This window comes from Nipponia nippon, unplaced genomic scaffold (assembly GCF_047370975.1).
Source record: "Nipponia nippon isolate SJK-2023a ecotype South Korea unplaced genomic scaffold, ASM4737097v1 scaffold_26, whole genome shotgun sequence".
In the NCBI taxonomy this organism is placed as follows: domain Eukaryota; kingdom Metazoa; phylum Chordata; class Aves; order Pelecaniformes; family Threskiornithidae; genus Nipponia; species Nipponia nippon.
Genome location: NW_028262343.1, coordinates 232,783 through 253,254, shown reverse-complemented (window position 1 = coordinate 253,254; position 20,472 = coordinate 232,783). Strand labels below are relative to the sequence as shown.

General features: G+C 45.7%; 1 protein-coding gene across 1 annotated transcript in view; it reads left to right on the top strand.

The window, feature by feature from the left end:
- LOC148055124 (PDZ domain-containing protein 2-like) overlaps window positions 1-20,472 on the top strand; it is a 72,041-nt gene that overhangs the window by 44,061 nt on the left and 7,508 nt on the right. The window contains 9 exon segments of the mRNA XM_087762388.1: window positions 5,867-5,948; window positions 7,798-7,960; window positions 9,116-9,897; window positions 11,111-11,255; window positions 15,748-17,066; window positions 17,068-17,365; window positions 17,368-19,193; window positions 19,195-19,349; window positions 20,046-20,284. Coding sequence (XP_087618514.1) covers window positions 5,867-5,948; window positions 7,798-7,960; window positions 9,116-9,897; window positions 11,111-11,255; window positions 15,748-17,066; window positions 17,068-17,365; window positions 17,368-19,193; window positions 19,195-19,349; window positions 20,046-20,284 — 5,009 coding nt within the window.

The window sequence follows — 20,472 nt, the reverse complement described above, 5'->3', positions numbered from 1 at the left end:
ACTCTGGGTCAGCTGTCCTGGCTGTGCTCCCACCCAGCTTCTTGTGCACCTGGCAGAGCATGGGAAGCTGAAAAGTCCTTGACTAGTGTAAACTCTACTCAGCAAGAACCAAAACATCAGTGTGTTATCAACATTATTCTCACCCTAAATCCAAAACACAGCACTATACCAGCTACTAGGAAGAAAATTAACTCTATCCCAGCCGAAACCAGGACAGTATCCACCCCTTATTCCATACCATATACATCATGCCCAGGTCTTACACTTTCCAATACATTCCAATTAATCACCACCGCTTTTCCAGTCTTTTGATATACATATATATATATATTCATAGATATCATTTCTTTAGTCTATAGGCTATCCCTCTAAAACATTTGCTGAGTTCATTTAGTCCATGACTTTGGGCTTCATCCGTCATAACAGTCTTTCAGGGCAGGAGAGATGGTGTATGGGGTTGGATTGTTGCCTGCTGAAGTCAGTTTTGGTTCCATCACTGCTGCACTTTGCTCGGTTTCCTCAAAGTTCATTCATCATTAAATTGGGTGATTCTTACTGTATACTGTTGATATGGCATATAGCCACTATAGAAGTGATGATATACAGTATTATATAGAAATTAACATCATGCAATTCAGTTCCTTGGCTATTTTCCCCCAAAATCAAATCCCCTTGAGGTACACATCGGACTTCCCCATCCTTCCGCGTTACCCACCAAGTGCACCCAGGTCTTTGAGAAAAGCAATCCCATCAATGGGTTTGCCTTTGCCCAAGGCAGGAGTAACCCAGACTGTCTTCCCCATCATATTTTTTATGTGCGCTACAGGGACTTTATCCCCCTCTACAGTACATAAAAGTTTTGATTGGGCAGGGCCAGCTCGATTGGCAGATCCCCCCTAGTGTTGACTAACCAGGTGGCCTTTGCTAAAGGGGTATCCCAGTGTTTGAATGTCCCACCACCCATTGCTCTCAGTGTAGTCTTTAACAGTCCATTGTATCGTTCGATTTTCCCAGAGGCTGGTGCATGATAGGGGATGTGATATACCCACTCAATGCCATGCTCTTTGGCCCAGGTGTCTATGAGGTTGTTTCGGAAATGAGTCCTCTTGTCTGACTCAGTTCTTTCTGGGGTGCCATGTCATCATAAGGCTTGCTTTTCAAGACCCAGGATAGTGTTCCAGGTGGTGGCATGGGGCACAGGATATGTTTCCAGCCATCCGGTGGTTGCTTCCACCATTGTAAGCACATGGCGCTTGCCTTGGTGTGTTTGTGGGAGTGTGATATAATCAAACTGCCAGGCCTCCCCATATTGATATTTCAGCCATTGTCTTCCATACCAGAGAGGCTTTAACTGCTTGGCTTGATTGCAGCGCATGTTTCGCATTCATGGATAACCTGTGCAATAGTGTCCGTGGTCAAGTCCACCCCTCGATCATGAGCCCATCTATATGTTGCATCTCTTCCTTGATGGCCTCAGGTGTCATGGGCCCACTGAGCTAGAAATAATCCACCCTTCTGTTGCCAGTCCAGACCCACCTGAGCCACTTCAACCTTAGCAGCCTGATCCACCTGCTGGTTGTTTTGATGTTCTTCAGTGGCCCAACTCTTGGGTACGTGAGCATCTATGTGACGTACTTTTACAACCAGGTTCTCTACCCAGGCAGCAATATCTTGCCACAATGCGGCAGCCCAGATGGGTTTGCCTCTACACTGCCAGTTGCTCTGCTTCCGTTGCTGGAACCACCCCCACAGGGCATTTGCCATCATCCATGAGTCAGTATAGAGAGAGAGCATTGGCCACTTTTCTCGTTCAGCAATATCTAAAGCCAGCTGGATGGCTTTCACCTCTGCAAACTGACTCGATTCACCTTCCCCTTCAGCAGTTTCTGTGACTTGTCGTACAGGACTCCATATAGCAGCTTTCCACCACTGATGCTTCCCCACAAGACGACAGGACCCATCAGTGAACAGGGCATATTGCTTCTCACTTTCTGGCAGTTTATTATACAGTGGGGCCTCCTCAGCACGTGTCACCTCCTCCTCTGGCGATATTCCAAAATCTTTGCCTTCTGGCCAGTCCATGATCACTTCCAAGATTCCTGGGTGACTGGGGTTTCCTATTCGAGCCCGTTGTGTGATTAGTGCAACCCACTTACTCCATGTAGCATCAGTTGCATGATGTGTACAGGGGACCCTCCCTTTGAACATCCAGCCCAGCACTGGCAGTCGGGATGCCAGGAGGAGCTGTGCTTCAGTACCAACCACTTCCAAAGCAGCTAATTCCCTCAGGTACTGGATACCTCTCTCCATGGTGGTCCACTTGCCTGGGTGACATATAACATCTTCCTTGGAGGGATACCTTTCCTTCACACCTGACAGGAGTCGCCTCCAGAGGCTGAGGGCTTTTGCCCCTTTTCCAATCGCTTTGTCAATGCCCCCTTCCCTAGAAAGGGATCTCAGCTGCTTGGCTTCCTTACCCTCTAATTCCAGGCTACTGGCCCCATTATCCCAGCATCGGAGCAGCCAGGTGATGATGTGCTTGCCTGGACGATGACTGAAATCTTTTCGCATATCTCTCAGCTCACTCAGGGACAGGGATCGGGTGGTTACCATCTCATTTATGGGTTCTGCCTCTTCCTGTTCTCTTGATGGCCCTGGCTCATCATCAGCCCTTATTAAACGAGCTGATCTTCTTGTGCATTTTTTCTTCTGTATGGGGCGACCAATACTGGCATGGGTTGGTTCTCTGGCGTAGCCACAGCGCCCGTCGTTTTGTCATCAAATCCAGAGACCTTCTCTTCCCCTTGAGAGTTCTGAATAGTGTTGAACAGGGCTCAGTAGGCATGGGCCAGGCCCCAGCACGTTGCCGTGATTTGTGTCTCTCTGGAGTTGCCAGGGTGACAACATACTTTTTCCAAATACTTTACTAGTTTTTCAGGATTCTGCACTTGTTCAGGGGTGAAGTTCCAAAATACTGGAGGGGCCCACTGTCCTAGGTACTTGCCCATGCTCTCCCACACTCCCTGCCACTCATAACTATCCAGCGTTGGAGCAGATCTCTGGATGATATTCTTAAACTGCTTATTAACCTTAGACAAAACTGAAACAATATTCCCAAGAACTACCAATGGATATATCTTAACTACCCAAGGATGCTCAAGATAAGGAAAAGTTTTTGCAATGAAGGAGGAAACATCATAGAAGAAGGCAGCGAAGGTGCCATTCTGTATTTCCTCCATGAAAAACCTCTCAGAAGAAGAGTTATAATTGCTAATTGTCTCCATGAGGTGGTACCTAAAGTACAGTAATGGCTTCACTACAGAACCCAAATACCAGATAGCGCTCAAGGTCAGTGTTATAATTACAAATCTCCCAGGCAAAACATCACTAATCACTGCAGAGCACAGCAAACTGCAAAACCCAACACCAACCTTTAACACGTACTGCAAAAACAAGAGCATGGTGCAGATCAGGTAGACTAATACTGAGAACAGATGAATCAATATTATGACCGGCAACTGTTAACAGATACAAATTCCCTAATACACTCTGGTTAATCTGTTATTATCTCAAACCCTTCGAGCCCCACGTTGGGCGCCAAAAAGGACTGTCGTGGTTTAACCCCAGCTAGCAACTAAGCACCATACAGCTGCTCACTCACTCCCCCCACCCCAGTGGGATGGGGGAGAGAATTGGAAGGGTGAAAGTGAGAAAACCCGTGGGTTGAGATAAGAACAGTTTAATAATTGAAGTAAAATAAAATAGAATAGTACTAATAGTAATAAATAATAATATAATACAATAATTATTTCCAAAGCAAGTGATACACTATACAATTGCTCACCACCCAATGCCCAGCACATCCCCGAGCAGCGATCACTGCCCCTCCGTCCAGCTCCCCCAGTTTATATACTGAGCATGACATCATATGGTATGGAATAGCCCTTTGGCCAGTTTGGGTCAGCTGTCCTGGCTGTGCCCCCTCCCAGCTTCTTGTGCACCTGGCAGAGCTCGGGAAGCTGAAAAGTCCTTGACTAGTGTAAGCACTACTTAGCAACAACTAAAACATCAGTGTGTTATCAACATTATTCTCATCCTAAATCCAAACCACAGCACTATACCAGCTACTAAGAAAAAAATTAACTCTATCCCAGCTGAAACCAGGACATCTAACCGGGTATTTGCTGCGAAGATGAACTGAGTTAAGCTAATTGCTTGCTATTACTCAGTAACAGAGGGCAACTATTAAGTGGCTCCTATTACAGTTTTCCGTAAGTGATATTTACAATGACAACAAATCCTTTGCCAAGAAATGCTAAGAAAAGCTAAAAGTTGAGCTGGAGAGACCCTGAAGCATTTCCGCCCCCCCAGGCATTACTGAATCCACAATCTCTCATAGTTGGATCTCTGAAGGAATGTCCATATGGGGACCCATATTTATCATTATGTCAGTGTCACCATTTTTCTGACAGCACTGGGGAACTACAGAAGGTTGTGGGGTTTTTTTAAATTTAATTTAATTGGGTTTTTTTAGCTCTTAATAATACCCCAACCTGCAGATTGTAGTTAGGAATTAGTTTGTCCCTCTCTGTAGAAGCAGTTTGATCTGCCTGAGGCATAGAGGATGCTAAAAATCGAAACTGGCAGAGCTTGCAGAAGTGTGGATTTTTGGTTAGCTTTAAACAAATACTGCAGTCTGCCCAGCACCTAGTTTTACTCTTGGGACATCTTGCACCTAAAGGCTTGTGTAAAGGTCCTGGAGCATACTCTCAGGGTGTGGTCCGTGTCCGGTAGGAACTCTCTGTGCTCCAGGAGTCCAGAGGATTTTTGGTTTGCTGTAAGGTCATGCCACAGGCTGAAAACAGATGTATTTCTACAAAGGCTCATGTTTTAGACAGTTTTATACTTACTTAATGTCTCATTTTATGACACAAAGGGTCCACAGTACATTTTGTTGCTGAATATGTTCACTTCGGTGTTTTCATGTACTTCCAAGAGCAATACCACAAAATTTTCTTTCTTCTTGTTATTCTGAGCGAATGTGGCATTTGAACTATGTTTAAACTGCTGAGTTTGCTTAGGAATCTTTCAAATCTTCATGGTTCAGAAAGATTCAAGTTTCTTGTCTCTATTTATGCTGAATTTTAATTCATATAAAGCAATGTGTATAGAAATTACTTTCGACAGAAATAACTTGCTTTCTTTTTTTAAATATATACTCCTGCAGACTAGTGGTTCCTGTTATAAAATTATATGGAGTTTTCCAGTAATAAGAATTAAGTGCACAGCAGTAATTCAGGACAAAATTAGCAAATATGGTAAACTAGTATTTATTCTTAAACCATAGAAACATTAATTACCAATTACTGATTTAGGTTTTCTTTTTAAAAGCAAGGAGAAATGAAAATTAAAAAAGACAGCTAATATCTCAGGAAGTCTGGTATTCTTCCAGTAGGTTAAGTGTAGAATATCTTCTGTTGCTGATGTATGCTTGTACAAAGCAGTCTTAGTCTATTTTCTCAATAAATCAATGTACAGCATTTAATTGAGTTAAAATTGTGCTGTAATGGCTTCATTTGATTTCTTTAAGTCTGGTGCAGTTTTATTTTTTTGTGTAATGTGGCACTTGGATGTGGTCTTCATGAAGTCGGCAGGCTTCTGCCTCCTGGTTTCTGCAGGAGAGTGGCACGGAGGGAGTCTGAATCAGGGGACCAGGACTTAAGAGCTCTCAACTAGGTCTTCTTTACTGCATCTTTAAAAATAGTGGCATATCTGAAATGAATCATGTATTTGTAGTGATAAGTGGTCAGACTTTCATCTTCATTTCATCTACCCAGTTTGATCACTGTCCTCCACTTGCCTTTAGGTTTCTGAGCAGGAGATGGATGAAGCAATTGCATGCACTACTCACCGAGAGAGCAAGGATATCAGCTCCTCTCATGTCACAGGTAACAAGCAGTGTTTTCTCTCCTAATATTTGTCCTTTTCCAGATGTGGGAAGGTTTAAGGACATGCTCTTGGGTTCCCCAACATCAATATTTTGAGGGCCCTCAAAACAGCTGAACTGTTTGGGGGATGTAATCACTCTGTTCACTGCAGAAATTTTAGCAAAAACATCCAGTTCAGACGGATCAACTCTACAGCTCATGCTACTTGCTTTGGGTTTCGCTTGGCTGCCATGATCTGAAAGTAGGGGCGCCAAGAGGTGGTTGCTCTATCCTCTCTTCAGGATGAATGGTAAGGAGAATGTCCTGGTAGGGAAAGGGCAGGAGGAGTTGTACGCTCCATCTGTGTACAATTATCCATGTAGATGGCAAAAAAAAAAAAAAAAAAAGTAAGTATTGGTGTATCCATTTGAAAAAATCCAGATATTGCATACTGGACTGTATGTTTTAACTCCATTTTAATCTTTGGGGTCATGTCAAAATGTGTGCTCTGGCATTTTTCTGATGTTTTTGAATTCCAGACTTAGCACTTGCTAAAATCTTACAGATAAAAGCAAACTCTTGGCAATGGCAGAGTGACTAGTAAGGTGATTTTTAGACAGAAATGTTAGATTTGTAATTATCCTCTTTATATCTGTGTCAGCTAAGACATTTTTTGAAGTAGACCTTTCCAGTGGCTGCTAATTTGTCTTTCGAGATTGCACTTAGTCAGCAGCATGCTCCAGCGGGTGAGGGAGAAAGTCTCCTGTTCATCTCTTGTTCGTAGCTCTGTCCTGGGCCTGGCTGGCGTAACATGTTTCTGTGATAATGTTTCACCTGATCTGAGGGAGAGCTTGTGAAATGTTAAATAAATCTCACTTTATGAAAGAAATTCAGATAATAAGTGGGATTAAATGCAGCCCCCAGCTCAGATGGTGAATGAGGAGCTTGTTTGGATATATGGAACTTTAATTTTTGGCATCTAACTAAGCTGTGTTTAACAGGAGCTGTACGAAAAAGCCCATCTCCTAGTGTGAAGGCCAAACAAGGCGAGACCTCATCTCCCCTCAGCTGGACTATGAAACGCTTCCTGGAGCCAGCAAGCCAGATAAAAAGATTAGATGCAATAAAAACAGCGTCTGCTTCAAATTCAGCTTTTACTGAAGCTCTTACTTAATCAAGGAGTTCAAAAACCAAACCTCTATGCCCCTTCCCTGTTACATGGGCTCCATAAAAGGGTTTGTTTCTTATGATGTCACGTGTTTAAATCGTGACAGCAGCAAGCTCCTGTTCATCTGTGTGGCCATAGCCTTCAGGAGTGATGTGCAGAGCATGGCAGAGAAAGCTGTGGGCTCCCACCTCCTGCCACCTCGAAGGCACCCCTGCTCTGTGGGACACAGAGATGAAGTTAGCAGGGGAGACCTGAGTCTGTGGGCAGAAGTCTGAGCACTTGGTCTCTCTATATAGCCATTGCAGTGGAAAAGTCTCTGTTTTTCCTGGGAAAGCTAAAGAAGCCATACAAACTGTCCAGAGGTACAAACTCTTCCCTTCTCTCAGTGCAGAAGGTACATGAAGGGAATTACACAAGTGAATGGTTTCATCCCTGGTTTCTGTGTTGAACCACATCTGCAAAGTAGTGGGATTTGGAATCTTTTTTATTTAGTATACTGGCTAAAAATGTATTGATGTGCTGCATTTCAGCCATCCAAGTTTGACAGTTTGGCTCTCTATACTGACAAGTTCTCTATTTAAAAACTGTCTTTAAGCTTCCTTTATTGACAAGGGTGATGAGTGGAGTTTGTGGTGCTTGCATGCAGACAGGGGCTTTAAGCATCAATGACAGCCGGTCACCAGGCTCACTTCTTTTCAGCAGGGATCTGTCAGCTCTGAGGCAGAGCTTTCCCAGTACTTCTCACATGACAGTACAAGCCAGCTCCCGTTTTCCGATGCTGTAACCGGCTCCTGTGATGAAGAGCAGCTCCATCAGAAGAACAGAAACAGTTTGTTGGATGATGGCTCTCTTTCTGGTAACCCGAGTAAGCAACGGAAATGTGTCTGGTCGTTTGACTAATGGGGGGAGAGTCACTGAGCACTGGTTTGCTTTACAGGAGAGCTTATGATGATTCCTGTGCTGGTAAGAAATGCCTGGTGACGTAGTGCAAGCCAGTGGTGATCATATGAAATTCTGGAAAATGGAAGGGATTTACAACAACACACATGTATGCCTGTTTCCATGGTAGTTTGTCCAAATTGCTGCTCTGACTATGTGAAAATGACTTTATTTGATTGGTTTGGCAGAAACTAGATTGACAACACTGCAGGTTTTTCTTCAAATGACTGATGATCATCTGATTGATTACATTTAAATGAAAATGTTCATAGTGATATCAAATACACAATTTCAAGATTTCACATATAGCAGTGTAAAACCAATCAAATGTTCAACTTGGCATTGGATATTTTGCATATGTATCTTTCTCCCCATAGTAATTGACGAAAGAATCTTACATGTCCTTACTGACATGCACCTGATTTCAAATTCAAAGGATATTACATTTGTTCTCCCTTTCCTGTGCTTCTCAAGTAATGTCTTTGTCTACAGCTTATTTTTCTCTGGAAATTCATTATTTAATGCTGAAAAGCATTTTTAGGTTTAAAAAAAACACAAAACAAAAAAACTTTCTACAAAATAAGATGCAGTTCTTTCTAAGAAGGATGTGGAAAGGGTTCTTGGGCTTATTAGTCTTTAATTTGATACTGATTGTCATGTGCTTGTGTCTTTGTTCAGGAAAGCATTTCTCACTCACTGTAAATTGATGCAGGCAGTCCTGAACATAGATTTGAGCAAGATGTGAAAGAAATTCTGTTGTTTAAAGTAAAATACACATGTGAATTTGCATACCTTTCTTCTTTGGGTCATAGTCATAATTTAGAAATAAGCTGAAAATAGAAACAGATGTGCCATGAACTGATTTCAGGAATTACCCATAAATTGTGGAGCTATCTGCTGCCCCTCTTGCTGTTTACTGTAGTTAGAGGGAGGACATGAAAACCCTGCTTTTTGCTTTGTGAGGAGAGGTTAAGCTTCCTCTACAAACAGAGCCACACGTCCTCTGCTGCAGTCAGATGCATGGTATTAAAAAAATCACCCATAAATGCAATTAAAATATAAATTTTTGGGTTTTTTCTAGCTGCTAGACAAGCAGGAGTGGCAAAAGCAAATGGTCTGGCTTCTCCAACTAGTGGGAGACCATCCGGCCTTCACAACAAGCACGTGGAGTCTGTCCGACCCGGCATCCTCAGCAACAGCCCCAAATCTGCACGCAGCCCCTTTCATCGACAGAGGAGGGTTGTTTTCTACAATGGTGATGTTAGTGATGATGACGAAAGTTCCCACTTTCAAAGAAGCCAGAGGGCCAAGAGCCAGGAGGATGCTGGCATTGTCATTACAACCTCGTCCATAGAAATCGATGATGAGAGCGAGTCACCTAGATATATTGGCACAGAGACGTCTTCCCCTGTCTTCAGCAACTCCATGGAGTCTGCAGACAGCACATTGGAGCAAATTGACTCTCCTTTCTTCCCCATCATAGCATTTGATTATTCAAGTGTGCCTGAAGTTTGTCTTGGCAGCCTGAGTTTGAAGGAGCTCTGGGAAGCACAACTCGAATCTAAGAGTTCGCCAAAACTTGAACACAGAGCAGTCACGAGAGTGAAAAACATGATGAGCACTGAGTGCCGAAGCCTTCAGAGACAGAGGACTGAGGAGCATGGCTCTTATAACAAGCCTGTTGCAAGGACACTCCCTCACAGCAAGAAGTGTGAAACACTAGATGGGGCCAGGCAGGGCCAGGGTGAAATAGTCACTCTGGTTCGCAATGAGAATGAGTCATTCGGCCTGGATTTGGAAATCCAGGCCATGCCCTTAAAGGTTGTTGTCACAGGGCTGCGGCCAGGTGGAGCAGCAGAAATGGTAATTTTTTAATTTGAGTTGCCTTGTTGTGATTTGCTTTTGCTTTGCAGGGATGGTTATTATTAAGCAAGTGATCTGTTGGGAGTAAGTGCAAGGGAGATGTTTGTCTCTGCTGGGCAAAACGTCTCACCCTGTATTGTTCCGAAGCTGCTGTTAAATGAAATGTTTCTGATTCAAAGTGCACTCTGGCTGATTCAAAACTGAGAAAGTCAAAAGGCAGATCTACTGAGATGGACTCATCCACACTCACAGTTTTGAGGGAATACTATTCTTGTTTCCTTTCTTTTTACCAGAAGCAAAGACAAAATAAATGCTGGTGGTAAAAATGCTTATTAAGAGAGGAGCTATGTTGCAACTTAGAATGTGTGTTTTAAATCCCTCTCTATTATTTTATATGCATGTATTCCTGTATTACACAAATCTGGTACCAGGAGGCCTTAGGTGCTGGCCAGGGTTGCCAAGCACCATGGTAGTACCAGTAACACATCGCTCTTCTGCATCTCTTACGTGCATATACTAGCGTGAATACTTGTTTTGTGCTGGGTGTGGAGTTGCTGACCTAGATGAAAAGGTGCAGACAGAGGAAGGAAGATACTCTGGTGTACAAAACTGGATGTAGCATTTTTAATCTAGTTAGTGGCCACTAGGGTAAGAGGGGATATGTCGTAGCAGTTTGAATTGGGCTGTGAGAGCTGGGGATTTGGGTTCTGTTCCTGCTTCTTTCTCTGACTTATTGTACAGTGTTTAGAAACATGCTTAGGCTTTTACCTTAAGAGCTCAGTCCCTGTCCAATGTAGTTATTTAGGAGAGTCCAATTGGTCCAATGGGAGGTTGTGACCAGGGATATAATTCATACGTGAAATGCAAAAATGATAGACAGTGTTCCAGTCCTGAAGAAACTAGGGCTGATCTATCCCAATCCATTTAAATGAAGAGGGCTATGTCCTCCATCCTGATACTGATCTCTCAGAGAACCCAGCAGCTCTTTTGACCTTCCTGTTTGAGACTGATCATTAATTCCTCTTCTGGCAAAAGCACAGTCTGCTCTTTATTTATTTGTTGGCAAACTGATGGCAGTTGTACCTGTGCTCTGCGGTGATATGAAATAGGGAATGTTGCTCATAAGCTATTAATTGCTTCCCTGCAATCTTTGCCCCTGTGGCAGGGCTTCTGAGGTGTATTTATAATTCCCTTGGATCTGTCATTGCATCAGGGATCAATGGGCAAGATGGCTGTAGGAGATGAGATTACCACCATCAACAGTATCCCAGTCAGTAAGATGACATATGAGGAAATCTGATTGCTTATGCAGTGTCTTCCCACATCTGTAACCCTGGAGATCCAGAAAGCAGCATCAGGTGAGAGAGTAGTTTTGCTTTCGTACCATTTATTCTGAGTACCAGTGAAGAAAACTCCCTTGGATCAGCTGGGTCTGATCTGCTGCTGCCCCAGCTTCCCACGTTGATTCAGAGAAAAAAATAGGGTACATTGTGTCTGCGTTGGTGAGCCAGGCAAAGCACTTCATCATCAAACCAGGCTTCAGGGTCCTCCCTAACACCATGATGAGGGGAGCAAAACTACTCCTGTGTGAAGTGTTCAAAGCTCCCATTTATAGTATGTCCCTCCTGCCAACATTTGCAGAGGTCTGAGTCATTTCATGCAGAACTGGAGCTAACTTGGCAGCGACCCTGTCCTGACAACCTCTTTTATTGCTGTGCCTGTTCAGTAAATATATTGACCCTTTATAATCACATCGGTCTCTTTTAAAAGCTGAAGTTTAAGTAGTGTTTTTGTGAATGGACAATAAGATAATAAAACCCTTTTTTCTTTCTTTCCCTTTCATGCATCAGAATTCTCTGAAGTGCAGAAAGATGAAACAGAAAAGATAACTAGAATCTAATCAAAATGTTTATTTGCATGTTTCTTATGAAAAAATTTCTAGTTTGAATTGAAACATTTCATAGAATCATAGAATTCTTAAGGTTGGAAAAGACCCTTAAGATCATTGAGTCCAACCGTTAACCTAACGCTGCCAAGTCCACCACTAAACCATGTCCACGAGCACCACGTCTACCCTTCTTTTAAATACCTCCAGGGATGGGGACTCAACTACTTCCCTGGGCAGCCTGTTCCAGTGCCTGACTACCCTTTTGGTGAAGAAGTTTTTCCTAATATCCAACCTAAACCTCCCCTGGTGCAACTTGAGGCCGTTTCCTCTCGTCCTATCACTTGCTACTTGGGAGAAGAGACCAATCCCCACCTCGCTACAACCTCCTTTCACGTAGTTGTAGAGAGCAATAAGGTCTCCCCTCAGCCTCCTCTTCTCCAGACTAAACAAGCCCAGCTCCCTCAGCCGCTCCTCATAAGACTTCTGCTCTAGACCCTTCACCAGCTTCCTTGCCCTTCTTTGGACACGCTCCAGCCCCTCGATGTCCTTCTTGTAGTGAGGGGCCCAAAACTGAACGCAGTACTCGAGGTGCAGCCTCACCAGTGCCGAGTACAGGGGCACTATCACCTCCCTGGTCCTGCTGGCCACACTGTTCTTGATACAAGCCAGGATGCCATTGGCTTTCTTGGCCACCTGAGCACACTGCTGGCTCATGTTCAGGCGGCTGTCAACCAACACCCCCAGGCCCTTTTCCACCAGGCAGCTCTCCAGCCACTCCTCCCCAAGCCTGTAGCGTTCCATGGGGTTGTTGTGACCCAAGTGCAGGACCCGGCACTTAGCCTTGTTGAATCTCATACAGTTGGACCCAGCCCACCGATCCAGCCTGTCCAGGTCCCTCTGTAGGGCCTTCCTACCCTCCAGCAGATCGACACTTCCACCCAACTTGGTGTCATCTGCAAACTTACTGAGGGTGCACTCAATCCCCTCATCCAGATCATCAATGAAGATGTTGAACAGGACCGGCCCCAACACTGAGCCCTGGGGAACACCACTCGTGACCGGCCGCCAACTGGATTTGACTCCATTCACCACTACTCTCTGGGCTCGGCCGTCCAGCCAGTTTTCTACCCAGCAGAGAGTGCACCCATTCAAGCCGTGAGCAGACAGCTTCTCCAGGAGAATGCTGTGGGAGACAGTGTCAAAGGCCTTACTAAAGTCCAGGCAGACAACATCCACAGCCTTCCCCTCATCCACTAAGCGGGTCACCTTGTCATTGAAGGAGACCAGGTTAGTCAAGCAGGACCTGCCTTTCATGAACCCATGCTGACTGGGCCTGATCCCCCGGTTGTCTCGCACGTGCCACGTAATGGCACTCAAGAGGATCTGCTCCATGACCTTCCCCAGCACCGAGGTCAGGCTGACAGGCCTATAGTTCCCCGGATCCTCCTTCTGACCCTTCTTGTAGAGGGACATCACATTTTCTAACTTCCAGTCATCTGGGACCTCCCCGGTTGACCAGGACTGCTGAGAAATGATGGAGAGTTGCTTGGCCAGTTCCTCTGCCAGCTCCCTCAGTATCCTCGGGTGGATCCCGTCCGGCCCCATGGACTTGTGCGCATCCAGGTGGAGGAGCAGGTCGGTGACTGCCACCTCTTCAACAATTGGGGCTTCACTCTGCATACTATCCCCATCTCCCAGCTCAGGGGCCTGAAAACCCCGAGGATGACCAGTCTGACTATTAAAGACTGTGGCAAAGAAAGCATTAAGTACCTCAGCCTTCTCCTCATCCTTCGTGGCAAAGTTTCCCTCTGCATCCAACAAAGGATGGAGATTCTCCCTGGCCCTCCTTTTGTCACTGATATATTTGTAAAAACATTTTTTGTTATCTTTAACGGCGGTGGCCAGTGTAAGTTCTAGCTGGGCCTTTGCCTTTCTGATCTTCTCCCTGCATAACCTCACAACATCCTTGTAGTCCTCCTGAGTCACCTGCCCCTTCTTCAAAGGTGGTAGGCTCTCCTTTTTTTCCTGAGTTCCAGCCAAAGCTCTCTGTTCAGCCAGGCCGGTCTTCTCCCCCGCCTGCTCGACTTGCGGCACATGGGGACGGCCTGCTCCTGTGCCTTTGAGATTTCCTTCTTGAATAACATCCAGCCTTCCTGGACTCCTTTGCCCTTCAGGACTGCCTCCCAAGGGACTCTGTTAACTAGACTCCTAAATAATCCAAAGTCTGCCCTTCTAAAGTTCAGGGTAGCGGTTTTGCTGACCCCCTTCCTTACTTCTCCAAGAAGTGAAAACTCTATCATGTCATGGTCGCTGAGCCCAAGACAGCCTCCGACCTCCACATCGCCCACCAGGCCCTCTTTGTTCGTAAACAGCAGGTCCAGTGGGGCACCTCCCCTGGTTGGCTCGCTTACCAGCTGCGTCAGGAAGTTATCTTCCACACACTCCAGGAACCTCCGAGACCGCTTTCTCTCTGCTGTGTTGTATTTCCAGCAGATATCTGGTAAGTTGAAGTCTCCCACGAGAACAAGGGCTTTGATACCTTCTTAGTTTCTGCTCAGGGTTGATTTATACTGCTACAGCAATATATGCATCTCCACAGATTGTACAAATTACATAGTGTGGAAATGAGTGTTTGAAAAAGAAAAAGCATACTTTTCAAGTTCAGGAAGAACATAACATTTTGCTCCTTTTTAGCTTATGATCTTCTTCGTGTACCTATTAATACCTGGGAGTCTAAATTCTTTCCAGATGCTTCAGTTCCAATTGTTCTTTAAGGAATTCCTGACTTGGCAGAGAGTCCTGTTCTTGTTTCCTTACATTGCTGTGGCTTTTGCAGAATAATAGTGTTGGGGTAGGAGCACATTGGCACTCCTTTATCAGGCAACTCTTCTGCTTTCCCCTTTTCCTCGCCCTGCCCCACTGGCAGAGAAGAGGGTGTCTTCAGTGTGTGATCCAGCACACTGAAGCAGGGCAGTACTTCAAATCGTAATCTGGCTGCTTCAAATTGCTCTTCTGAGATGTCTTCCCCTTTGTTGACTCCAGGAGGAACCTGCACTTCTTAACATGGGTACCTAAGTTAAGTGGTGTGGATAATCCTGCAGGTTTGTGCAAGGATTAGAGAGACGTGCTGGCATGTTTGAATAAGCAGGAAAGGATGCTGACTCTGTGATACACCCCTCCATGCACTTTCTGGGCCTCATCTGGTAGTAACTGGCCTCTGGAAAGCAGCTTGAATGGGGATGAGTGTCCCAGAAGCAGTGCAGAAAGGTGCAAGCAGATGCTTAGGGTGAAGCACTGAAAATTGAAGAGCTGGAGAAATGGGTGAGCTGGAATGTGTTGGAGCGCAGCAGTGACAGGGAGCTCAGTGTGTTGCCCAAGAGTGGGTTAAACATGTATTGTAAGCGAGGAAAGGTCTGTGCCGGAAATCCTATAAAGCCCATATGCTTAATGCGTGTATAACATCACCCATGCATGTCACATTAAACACCTGCAGAAGTGCTGAGAGGATCAGAGTCAAGTTATTTATGCACAGCTTGTCACTGTTATCTGTTCACGTTTGCTATGCCAGGGCTTTGTGTACTCTCTGCAATCTACTGGAGACATCTTCAATCAAACAAATAATGAGAAATAGTGCATCTCAGACTGACTTACTGCACACTGACACTTGGTAGTTGGCTGCTTGACTGCTGAAATTTCAAAGATGAGAATTAAATAGATCATGACTACTCACCCTGGATGAGTAGATTGCTCCCTCCTGTGTGCTACTCAAATACACGGGGTTATGATTAATTTGAGTTGTTGTAAACATCATTACAGAAAAGGAGGAGTGCAGAGCAAAAGGAAAACATTGTCTGAATACGTGGGTGTCTATTTTTGTAATAAAACCTGGTGTTTTGTTTATCACTTCCCATATCTGACAGGATTTTGCTTTTTTTTTTAATTTTATTTTTATCACGATGCAGCTGTCAGCAGATCTACAAACCTCACCCTGTTGCCAGAGGTAGACAGTCAAAATCAGGCCAATGTCAAGAGCATCCTTGCAACTGAGGAAGAACCAAGTGCTGGGAAACAAGGAGCAGGTTTGCAAAATGCTGGTGGCAGCTGTGCAGTGGAGAGAACACCACTACCACCTGATGCCACAAGCAAAGATGTGCAAAGAGGTACCGTGAAAAGCAGCCACGCTGAGGACAGCGCTGCCATCCCTGTCACTGATATAGATGAATTGCTCAGCCAAATGGGTGCTCCCGAGAGCAGGGCTTCACGCACTCCATTGCGAGCAGAAAGCCTCCTCCAAGATGAGTACACCACGATGTGCTGCTGTGGGACTAATGAAGGCTGTCCTGGTTCTGAGCCACAGCCAGCGAAGGAGGAGCTGCTGGAAAAAAATATGAATTGTGCAGCGAATGCACAGGGGGTTTTGGGGCTGTCTGTGTTGGACTCCATTAACACAGGCAAACTTTTTACTGTGAATAAAAACTCTTTAAATAACTATTCTAGAAATTTTAGCAGTTTAAGTGAGGATGAGTTGCCTGCAGCAAACTCTCTGGAAGGTAAGAGAAGTGACCCATTTCCAAAGTCTATGTATGGGGCTGTGGAGGATTCTCACTTGGACGCAGAGTCTGTCACGGAAACCTTTGATAGTGCTAGTGATGTGTTGCTTGGGCTGTGTGATGCTGCTAATGCCCCTGCAGTCTGTACTGTAATGGAGTCAGATGAGGAGCAAATTGAGATCTGTTGCATGAACGATGAGCCACAAAAGCCCACACATGAGCAGCATCTCACATCTGCAACAAGCTCATCCTCTCTGTCCCCACTGCACCCTTATGGCAGCAAAGTTTTGCAAATTGAGGGCTGTGCAATGTGTGGGTCACTGAAGATGAGCATCAACAAACTAGGCTTGGAAGATCATGGTGGTCCCACTCCATGTCTCTCACAGTGTTCAGATGTGTCCTCTGCATCCTTGTGTTCTCCTTCCTCAGTTTTCCTGCCAGAAAAAGACATCCTAAAGAATTCAGTCAGTATCCCTGAAGTTTACTCTTTCCATAACAATGGTGCTTTAAGTACAGAAGAACAGATGGATTTGGGGAACAGTAATGGACATATGAAATGCTGTGAATCCATCAAAGAGGAAGGGTCTCTGCACTGCAAAAAGATAAGCTTTTGCTCTGCTAGAAATGTCAATGGCTTGAAGAACAACTTGCTTGAGAAAGAAGGATATCATGATGAACAGAGATCCAAATCTGAAAGTGAAACGGTGGTTGATGACTGTAATCATGCTGTTAAGTTATTGCTTAGTGAAGAAAGAAACCAACAGTCTGTCCAACTTGTCTAAAATAGACAGCAATCATGTGAATGCATCGTCACCAAGAGCAATATCACTCAGGTCTCCCTTTCCCACTAGATCTAAAGATCCAAAGGCTAATACAACTCATGACTTGCCAGGGAAAAATGAAAAAATTAACTCTGTGACTTCAGGAAGGACTTCAAATGGAAAAGTCCAAAGCTCAGGCACAAATCACTGCAAAGGAGCTGCAGTACCGCACAGCCCATCTTCACAGAAAAAATCCTGTCAGGAGCCTAAGGGAATAAAAGTATAATGGAAACCCTTTTAAATAACCAGAAGGCCAAAGCAGGACCAAAGCTAAAAGGCTTCACCATCAAAAGCAAAGCAAAGGCAAATTTGGATTCTTCTGCCATTAATCCTACCAAAGTCAGTGGGGCTGATCAGAAAAGGACTTCTCTTTCCCCACAGCTGTCTCCCAAACTCCTGGGAAAGAAAACACCATTGTCCCATAACTCACCTACAAACCCAGATCCTGGCAAGAGCATTTCAGCAGCCTCAAGGACTCTGAAGTCAGAACTAGAAAATAAACCATCTCTGGTCATTTCTGAAGATTCACTTCTGCCTCTCCTGAATGGCACTGGCAGCCCGACAGAGAGTGGTGAAATTAAATGTGGTGGCTGTGGGGAGCTAACGGACCTGCAGCAGGCATGGGGAAAGCCAAAATAAAAGCAAGTTTCCATGCAGCCTGCAGTGTGTCAGGGTAAGGGTGTTAAGGTAGATGATTTCAGAGCCAGAGACAGTCAGTCCAAAGTCACTTCATCTCCTCAGGGGATACGAATAGTTGAATATGTGAAAGAGAGGACTGAGAACCCTGGAGCAGGCCTGAATGTGATCAAGAGCATCTATAGTGCGGATGACCTTAGGCAATTAGATCTGCAAAACGTAGGCCCATCTGTTGGAGACTCCTCTTTGTCGAGATCATCCGCAGTTCAGCAGGAGCAGCTGGAAGGGCAGGAGATTCAGTGCACTTTCATTGAGGTGAAGCTTTCCTCCTCCTCCTCTTCCTCCTCCTCCTCTGCCTCTTCCTCACCAGCGTCGTTTTTGCAGTTGCCATTGCTGGAGAAAACAGAAGAGGTGAATGCAGAAGTGCCTTAGCTGACTGAGGAGATGGGGACCATGCAGTATTTCTTGAAAGCAGATACCGATGGAGACAAAAATCTCTATGGCTTGTCAAAACCTGTGATGAGGACTTACTCGATGCCAACCCAGTTATCAGGTCACTTGAGGGAGGACCGCCATGTTGCAGAGGTTCATCCCGTGCAAGGCCCACAGGGCCACGCCATAGAGGAGAAATACTCCCAGGCAGCAACGGGGATGTTAAAGATGGTCCATCTCAACCTGCTAAATGGCCAGAGCAGGAAGGAGCAGGCGTATGCCTCCAAAAGCAGCCAGAGGGTGCATGACACATCCCCCTCAGCCAGTGACATCAGCTGCCTCGCTGCTGATAAGCTGAGGAGCTTCAGGAGGAATTACTACTACTACAAGCTGAACTGGCTGCATGAACCTACCTCATTCTCCTCCATCAAACAAAGGATCAAATCCTTTGAAAATCTGGCAAATTTTGACCAGCCCATTGTGAAGGCCATTGATATACATTTGACTGCGAGGTCCCTCCTCACCAGGAGGTCGTGTGGTGGGATGGCTGCTGCAGCCAGCCCTGCTGAGATGCTGCGGGCCTTGCGGCACAGCTTGAGCTCCTATGGCAGCAGCCCAAGCCCAGCTGATGACACAGCCAAGTCGCCTGCCAGCATGGAGCCAACACATGTGGCAGGGGGTGGCAAGGGGGAAGGAAAGCCCCAGAGGAGTGAGGAGGGTGGCATTGGGGCAAACCCGTCCGCCTTTCCCCCCTCGGCCTCACAGTCACGCTGCAGCCAGGGCCTGGGGTGGCCGCCGCTGTCCTGCTCCAGGCTGTGGGAGCTGAGGGCCCTCAGCATGCCCAACCTGGACAAGCTGTGTGGAGAGGGCTTCTCAGGGCCGCTGCAGCCCATATGCTTCAAAACGGAGCTGGAAATCACATCCCTGAGAGCCCTTGGCTCACCCTCCCAGAGCAATTGTAGCCCTGCTGGCTCACTGCAGCCCCACTGAGGCAGGTGGGATGGGGATGGATGCTGGCAGCCCTAAGGACAGCGACTCAGGGATGATGGGGTCCACTTCGGATGACAGTGTGCCCCATGGTGGCTCTCCGGATGGGGAGCACTCAGAAAACAGCTGGTCTGTCAGGTTGGTGTCAGCTTTGCTACTGCTGTTTCGTTTTCATCCCCACAAGCCTCTCCCAAGGCGAAGCTTCCCCATTGCCCCAGGCCTGTGCCAAAGTGCATTTCAGCTTTGGCCCTGGCCCCCATTCCCCTCACGATTCGGGGTGCTGTTCTTTATGCTCTTTTGATCTCTCAGAACTGCCACAACGCTTTCTGGTGGGGGCCATGCTTCAGTACGGGATGAAACACTTTATCCTGGCAGGGTTGGGCTCTTTTTCTGTGTCCCCTCTAGCTGTTTTCAGTCGTTTTTTGGCCATGTTATGGCACGGCAGCCACTGCTTCCTGCCCACCCTGGAGGGGAGGCTGTGCAGTGCTGGCTGCCAGCGCAGCCTGCAGTGACAAACAAGCTTCTTGTCCTGCCAGAAGCAGTCCTCAGAAGTAGCTGTCTCCTTGTTTTTGTTAATGTCTGTTGCTAAAATCATTGGGAAAGGAGGAGGGGAACAGAACAGGGACTGATTTTCAGTTATTCTTAAATTGTCTTCTCTGCCCCTTCCCATTCTCCCAGCATATGCCATTTCTTACCTGTTTTCAAAATTTCTGCTTGTTAATGAGCTGGCCCTTCATTGCTTACCCTAGTACAAATTATACTGTATACCTGAAACGTATCTCTACACAGTCTAGAAAGATGAAGCTGTCTTTTATATTTTCCTATTCATTTTAGCTTGGATCAGCTGCTTATCTCAAGCCTGGACCAGCAAAAATTGCAATCTGTTTTGTCAGCAGAGACAACCACCAACCATCTGGGTCAGATCCACTTTCTCCACCATGCAGGGGAAGCTCTGCTCCTCTCTGTGCCTGGAAGCACCCGCCTTTTGCTAGAAGCTGAGATCATGGAAATTGAATTTATCTTGTTTAGTGCTGAACTGGTGGCTTGCAATGCCAGAAAGCAGCTGCTGGAGGGTTTGTAAGAGACTCCTGTGCCCTTTTTGCTCTCTTCTGTGGAAACTGGTCATTGCATTAAGATAGTCTGCTTAATTATTTAGGTGTTTAAAGAAGGCCACCAAAGTGAAATGATTGCCAGAACATTACTTCCCTGTTTGCAGTATTTATGTTTGTGTTTTGGGGATATGTCCACACCCTTTTAAAAT